Source organism: Heterocephalus glaber, unplaced genomic scaffold, assembly GCF_053883595.1.
Source record: "Heterocephalus glaber isolate CG9 unplaced genomic scaffold, H.glaber_assembly_v1.0 deba00001481, whole genome shotgun sequence".
Classification (NCBI taxonomy): Eukaryota; Metazoa; Chordata; class Mammalia; order Rodentia; family Bathyergidae; genus Heterocephalus; species Heterocephalus glaber.
In genome coordinates, this window is record NW_028258317.1 from 53169598 (window position 1) to 53176622 (window position 7025).

Consider the following 7025-nt stretch of genomic DNA (forward strand, 5'->3'; position numbering starts at 1 on the left):
CCTGGTATGGAGGTGGTGCTGCCTCACCCTGATGGCACTGACTGTCTTCAACCAGAGTCAACTCTAAAGCCATGGAATAGAATTCAAGAGGCACAGATGAACCTAGCACCTGTAGAAGTCAGCTTTTCCACCTGAGTCACAGCTTGCCAGTGACTGACATTCCCTAGACGGGTGAAAAAATCAATTCTCTGGACAGGAGGAGGCCATGGTGCTCCCTTCTGCCAGGTGTATCCCAGGAGAATGTTTAAACAGGATAAGGAGAAATGGAAGCAGACACTTGACGTCTTCACAGCTCTCACTCCTTGTTTTACATGAGCTTCTTTTTGCTTTATTAAAAACATTTTTTAAATGTTTTTCTACATTGGTCTTGCTGGCACATACCTGTGTTCCCAGAACTCTGGGGGACTGAGGCAGGAGGACTGAAAGTTCAAATCCAGGCTGGGCAAATTAGTGATTTACCAAGACTCAAGTCTCAAAGTAAAAAAAGGGAGCCAGGTGTGGTGGCACACGTCTGTAATCCTACCACTTGGGAGGCTGAGGGAGGAGGATTGTTATGAGTTTGGAGGCCAACCTCCAACAACCTCATGGACACAGTGTGTCCAAGGCCAGCCTGAACTACATAGCAAGACCCTCTCTCACAAAAACCAATAACAACAATAATATTATTAATAATAAAAGGGTTGGGGATGTAGAGCAGTGTAAAGAACCTTGATTAAGAACCTGGATTAAAAAAAATTCTAGGGAACTGTTATGGTTGGGATTTGGAGTTTCTTAATTTCAGAATCCTGTAACCAGTGTCATCAAGGTGAACCCACTGTCACCACTTGGGGATAGCTGACTTTAAGACCCTCTGAAAAGAGTAACATAAAATACTTTTTGGAATGGAAGTACTTAGGCATGAAAACAAGACCTAAATTTTTATCATGGAGATGTCTACCTAGCATGACCATATCAGCCTATTATGAATGTCTTCTGGAAGTGGGATGCAGTTGTTACCTTCTCCAAAGGATACATCTGCTTTTTTTTTTTTTTTTTTTTGGCTTTTTGGACACAAGGTCTCCCTATGTAGTCCACGCTGGCCTTGAACTCACAATAATCCTCCTGGCTCAGCCTCCCAAGTGCTGGGATTACCAGTGTGGACTACTATGCCCGGCAGGACACACCCTCTTACCTTCCACCCCCAACACTTAGATTTAGGATAAATTTAATGTTACTTACATTTTTATCCCCATGCCTTTTTAAAAGATTTTGGGATAAGATCTATCTAAATTGCCCAGGCAGGACTTGTACTTGTGATCCTCCTGGCTCAGCCTCCCCAAGTGCTGGGATTACAGGCCTGTGTCATCATGCCCAGATGCCTTGATATATTTTCCTGGAAAGCACTCAAGTAGCTCTGTTGATCTGAAACAATACACTATAAAGTGTCCAGAAAGATTGGGAACAGGGAAAAGATTGTATTTGTTGCAGCTTTTTTTTTCTTTCAGGATAACAATGGATCCACTGTTTGAATTTTAGAGGTATATCACTTAAACAGACAGCTGGTATGGAGGCTGAGGAAAATAAAACTGAACATATTATTTGAAAATGTGAACTGATATACTGCTTTAAAATAAGATTATTTTAGGCAGGTGTGGTGCTACATACCTATAATCTCAACATTCAGGAGGCTGACGTAGGAGGAGTGAAGTTTCCAGGGTAACCTGGCAATTATCAAGACCCTGCCTCAAAATAAAAAGGGCTAGATGCTGGGCCTGGTGGCACAAGCCTGTAATCCCAGCACTCGGGAGGCTGAGGCAGGAGGCCAGCCTGGACTACACAGTGAGTTCAAAGCCAGTCTGAATTACTTAGCAAGACTGTCTCAAAAACAAAAACCAGGGGATTTGGCTCGGTGGCACTGTGCCTGCCTCAAAAGCACAAGGTTCTGAGTTCGATCCCTGGTACCAAAAAAAAAAAAACCCAACCAGAAAAGGAGGGGGTCAGAGAGTGCAGCTCAGTGGTAGAGCACTTTCCTAGGATGCAGGAGGTGGCCCTGGTCCCAACTCCAACACAGCAAAAGAGAGAGAGAAAAAAAGAAAAGTACAAATGATTCAAATCAATGGTTGGTAGGGCAGGAATTCTGGCTCAGTATTGCCAGATCTTTTGATTTTTCCAGAGAAGCCAGAAATTTGGATTTCATTCCTGACTTTTAGCAACCCTATTCAGCCAAACCAAACCTGCAAAGCATTTTCAGCAGCCAACGGTCCAGTTTGCAAACTCCAAAGTAACTCTCCTAGGATTTTACAACTAGGAAACAAAGGACAAAGCAGAGCCTGGCTCAGAAGGCCCCAACTTCCTCTTTCCTCTCAGGGCACTACGGGAAAGAGCTGCACTGAATCAAATGAAAATTTGTGAAATGATTCAACTTCCAAATCTGCTGGCGCGTGGAAGTGGCAGATGTATGAGGCTCTGTAAGGAAGTGAACAGGAGAGCTTCCCAAGGGAAGGTTGAGCCCTGCTGAGCAAGGGGGTGTGGCTGGGATTTTAGCTCTTAAAAATCTTCACAGAATGCAAACATTCCAAATGCTATCTCTGCCCACCTGACAGGATTAACAACCAGCAGACAGAAAATCAGGAAGCTCCTTACCCCACCCTAAAGTGAATCGAACTTGAAGCTGTGGTCTAGAACTTCCAAATTTAATTGCATTAAATCTCCTGAATCAGTCTATAGAGAATCCTTAACACATACTCCCTCTGGCAGGAGAATGCTTTCTGGCAATATTTACCAGAAAATATTGGGGTTTTGGTCCAACCGTGCACTAGCTGAAGAGCCCCCTGCAATGATCATATCACTCCTTTCAAAAGACTGACTGCAGTGTTTAAAATGAGATGGACATTTCACTTCCTTTCCCACTCTGGATTGTGGAAAAGGTTCTCCTGAAACAGGTGAGCCGACTTGCTGTATGGAGAATTAAAGAGCTGCACGCATGCACGCACACATAAGCAGCCATTTCTATAAATGCCCGAGAAAAGCACTCAGCCAAATGGGCCAGAATGCTGGAAATTCTGTTCTGGAGTTGAACAGACTTGGGAGCTCAGAGGCACTGCAGGCCTCCCCAGCTGCAGGACTGGGCAGCTCCCTGAAGGAGAAAATGCCTTTGCTCAAGGTGGCAGTGGGTGTCATGAAGAGCCAGCCCAACCCCGGGAACATGGCTGACAGGGGCAGGCCTGCCCAGCAGCTGTTGGTGAGTAACACCCTCAGCTCATGTACCCCGCTTCACCCCCAGAGCCACGCTAAAGGTCACATCCACAGCAAACTTCCAAAGGTGCGGTTGGACGGAACCCTAGATGCCAGCCCCACAGACAACCTGATTTTGCATGAATCAAGGAGGAAATTCAGATTTACTGCAGTGCCAGCAACCACCCCCACCCGAAATCACTTTCCAAAGGAAATAAAATATGAGAGGCAGTTACATAGCCTTTTAAAAAATAAAAAGCAAAGCAAAACAAAAGCTAAAATCTGAGTATCATTTTGAAACCAAAGGCCCAAGGGTAAGTATCAAACCTTTACACACCCACACACACAAATTAGGATACCTTTCTAAGGGACTCCAACAACCTCTTAAACAAGGTGTCACAGGACAGAGGGAAAGAACGTTACCGGGAGAAGACCTGGGCCCCTACATCGGAACAGCAGTTATAAAAGGACCTTTCTAAAGATGGTCAGATAGCGTGCGTGAGTGGGAATGTTTTCCAACTTTTTCTGTGCATAGAACTGGCTAACCAAGGTCCCTGCAAGTCTGCAAAGCCCGTTTTACACGGAGATGTCTTTCCAGCCACATTCACTTGTCCAGCTTGGCGACTCGCCCTCCCCGGGAGTGAGTCAACCTCGACCTGGCAGCCTCCAGGACGGCCCAACATCATTACAGAACCTTGACCTGCGGGCAAGGACCACACCTCCCCACGAACCTCCGCAACTAGGGGTGGAGGGTGCGACCTCAGTTACCGGGGTGTGGGTGGGGCCGGCTCCAAATCTCGCTCCTTCCGCAAGCTCGTCGTGAAGTTAACCCACCAACCTTTACTTGATCCAATTCCCCTGCTGCCTGAAGCAGTGTTATTTTAAACCTCTCAGGGGACTCTTGGCCAAATTTAAAACCACCTTGGCAAGCCCTGAAAGTAGCAGACTTCCTGCTAAATGAATCCTTAGTCATCCCTAAAAGGCTCCACGGAAAGTGCGCCGCTTCCAACCCCCCTCCTCACACCTGGTCTCGACCACTTCGCTGCAACCCCACAAGGGAATGAAATAAAAGATACGCCATTGACCTCCCCGCGGCCACAGTCTTCCCAGGTGGGGTGGCCCCGCGGTGGCGAATGCGGAGTCCCGGGGGCGGGGCGCGCCGGGGCAGGAAGAGGGGGGCGGGCCCGGTCCCCGCGGAGCCACGCACTGCACTAGTTCCGCTCGCCAGCCTAAGGCTCTCGGTGGCTTCTAGAGGCGGGGAACAATTAAGGAAAATGTGCTTCCCGCCTCCGCAAGGTTAAAACATCGCAAGCGTTAAACAGCACCCTCTCCAAATGTTGGCCCTCTCTAGGCCGAGCGCCTTTTCCTGAGCGCCCAGGCACGCTGCCCCGCCAAAGGTTAACTAAACCCGGAGCGCTGGGGAAAGGGGGACGCCGCTAACCTGTATGAACTCTGTAATGGGCTTTGAGATGGGAGGATTTTCCATAGACTTTCCCACAGCCACTGTAGGGGCACTTGTGCCTCTTTTCGGAGGCGTGTTTCCCCTTCGCAGCCACTCCAGGGTGGAGGAGGGAGAGCGGGCTGGGCGCGCTGCCAGGATCCTGTCTCTCCCCCGGGCTGTGGGAAGGACTCGACCCAGATTCGGTGGTCACGTCGCTGTCGGATCCCATATCCTCATCGGGACTCTCCAGACTGTCGCTGCACACCGAGGGGGTCTGGATGGGTCGGTACTTGTTTAGGTCCAACAAGCTCTTGGCGATGGTGACCAGCGTGCAGTAATCCTTCCATGTGTCCCCCGGGTCACCGTGCTCCTTGGTCACCTCGCGCTCAGGTAGTCGCAGTCGCTCGGCGTCCGGGGCGCCCCCATGCTCCGGCACCGCAGCGCGGTTCGAAATGGAAACCAGACACTGGGCAGCCACGAAGTCCATGTAGGCGGCCGCGGACATGGTGCGGCGACAGCAGCCCCGGCGACGCGGCCAAACTTGGCGGTGACTGCGGAGGTTGGGCTCGCCCTGCCCTGGCTTCGGACGACGAGCGCTGCGCGGCGCGGGGCGGCGCGGCGGCCAAGGGGGCGGGGGCGCGGGCGCTTCCGACTCCCAGGAGCGCCGAGGCGACCTCAGCCCCTCATCTTTACGTAACCGGCAGCGCCTCCGCACGCAGCATCCACAGCCCCGGGCTCCGCTGCGCCGCCGCCTCTCGCCGCCGCCCCTGCCCTGCGCCTGGCGCGATCCCCCCGACGGACGGACTGACGGATGGGCGCGCCGGCCCTTCGGAGCCGGCTCCCTTGGAAAGATGCCACACGTGGCGATCTCAAGTTTATTCGACTGCAAACGCCCCCGAGGCGCGGCGAGAGGAAACTGCAAGAGAGGAACACAGCCTCGGCCGCCTCTCCGTCAAGCCAAAGCCCCAGCACGTTCACCAGACCACCTCCACGCGGGGGACGAGGGACGGACCGTGCGCCGGGTCTAAGAGACACTTTTGCCCCGGTCCTCGGACGACTTCTGAGCGCCTGGTCCAGCCGGTCCGCACCGTTCCGGCATTCTCTTGCTCAGTAACAATTTCGCAGAATCCCATCACGTCACAATCCAAATCCCCTCCAATTGGCCAGTGGGGAGGGTGATTCAACTCTGTTTACTCCCCCCACCCCAGTCCCCCGTTAGAAAGGCCTTTCCGTGGAGAGGTGCGTCTAGAACTCAGGCATGCGGCCAATCCGACTGTTCGTCCCGCTGCCTCGTGCTACCCCTCCAGCCTCGAACACTGACATTTAAAAGGGTAACAGCCGGTAAGCAGGAAAGGGGCAGCTGCTCAGTCTCTTGGGGCGCTGCTCGGTCCGATCGCCGGTCCGGGGCTCCTGGCTCCTGGCTCCAGTTCCTGCTTGCGGAGCTTCGGGACACATCTCCCCTAGTCAGTTGCGCTGGTTCCTATGACAAAAGACAACTTCAGTTTGGGTTTTTCCAGTCTGCAAACAGTTAAATGACTTCCTGCAAACGCTACAGTCCCAGCAACCAGCCTTCCAATCAAAAGTAAGTTGGTTGATGTCACTGACATTGGCTCAGCCAATCAGAAGAGCGTTTCGAAAGCAAGCGCTCCATCCACACTTGGAAACGCGAAGAGCTGTAGTGAAACTGGACACATCTTTGTATTTTGTGTTGCTGGTAGTAAAGTTGAGATATGGGTGGGAGCACAGAGGTGATGAGTAAATGTAGTGTGAATCTATACTTTTTTTTTTTTTAAAGGCCTCAGTATGACAAGACAAATTGTTCAATAAACACAAATCAGAAAGCATCAGTTGTTTTTCTGGTTCTGTTTTTGGGGATGCAGCATACTTTTAAGTAGGAAAATTCTTATATCTCATACATTAACTATGACCAACTCATCTTTAAGGTTTAGAGCTAACAAAAGTTCTGCTTTTAAAGCATAGTCTTTATCAAGTAATTCTTACATTGAAACACTCCATCTTTCCCTTTGCTGTATCTCTGAATTTTTTTTCCCTTTGCTGTATCTCTGAATTTTTTTTTACTTTCTTGGCACAATTTATTCCAAGTAGATTACTTTTGTTTCATTGTAAACCTATTTTAGCCCACCTTCAAATACAGAGGAAAAAATCCCTCATTTGTATAACTTTTTCAAAGAAACATCATTTTCTTTCTAGAGCTCTCCCACGTGATTGTCGGGCATGTTCCCTCTTCTTGGCTTTAAAAATGTAAAGAGAGAGATACAGAAAAGTGTATCTACTCAATGGAAACCACAAGGTTTCTGACTTCTGGCTTTACAATCGAGACCTTTGCTTTTCGTGAAATATTAACTGTGCT

At 49.9% G+C, this 7025-nt stretch overlaps 1 protein-coding gene across 1 annotated transcript in view; it reads right to left on the minus strand.

Annotated features, from left to right (window-relative positions):
• Klf9 (KLF transcription factor 9) overlaps window positions 1-6491 on the minus strand; it is a 29655-nt gene extending 23164 nt beyond the window's left edge. The window contains exon 1 of the mRNA XM_004838162.4: window positions 4655-6491. Within this exon, the coding sequence (XP_004838219.2) occupies window positions 4655-5159 (505 nt within the window). The 5' untranslated portion in view covers window positions 5160-6491. The remainder of the gene's footprint in view (window positions 1-4654) is intronic.
• Between the last annotated feature and the right edge of the window lie 534 nt (window positions 6492-7025).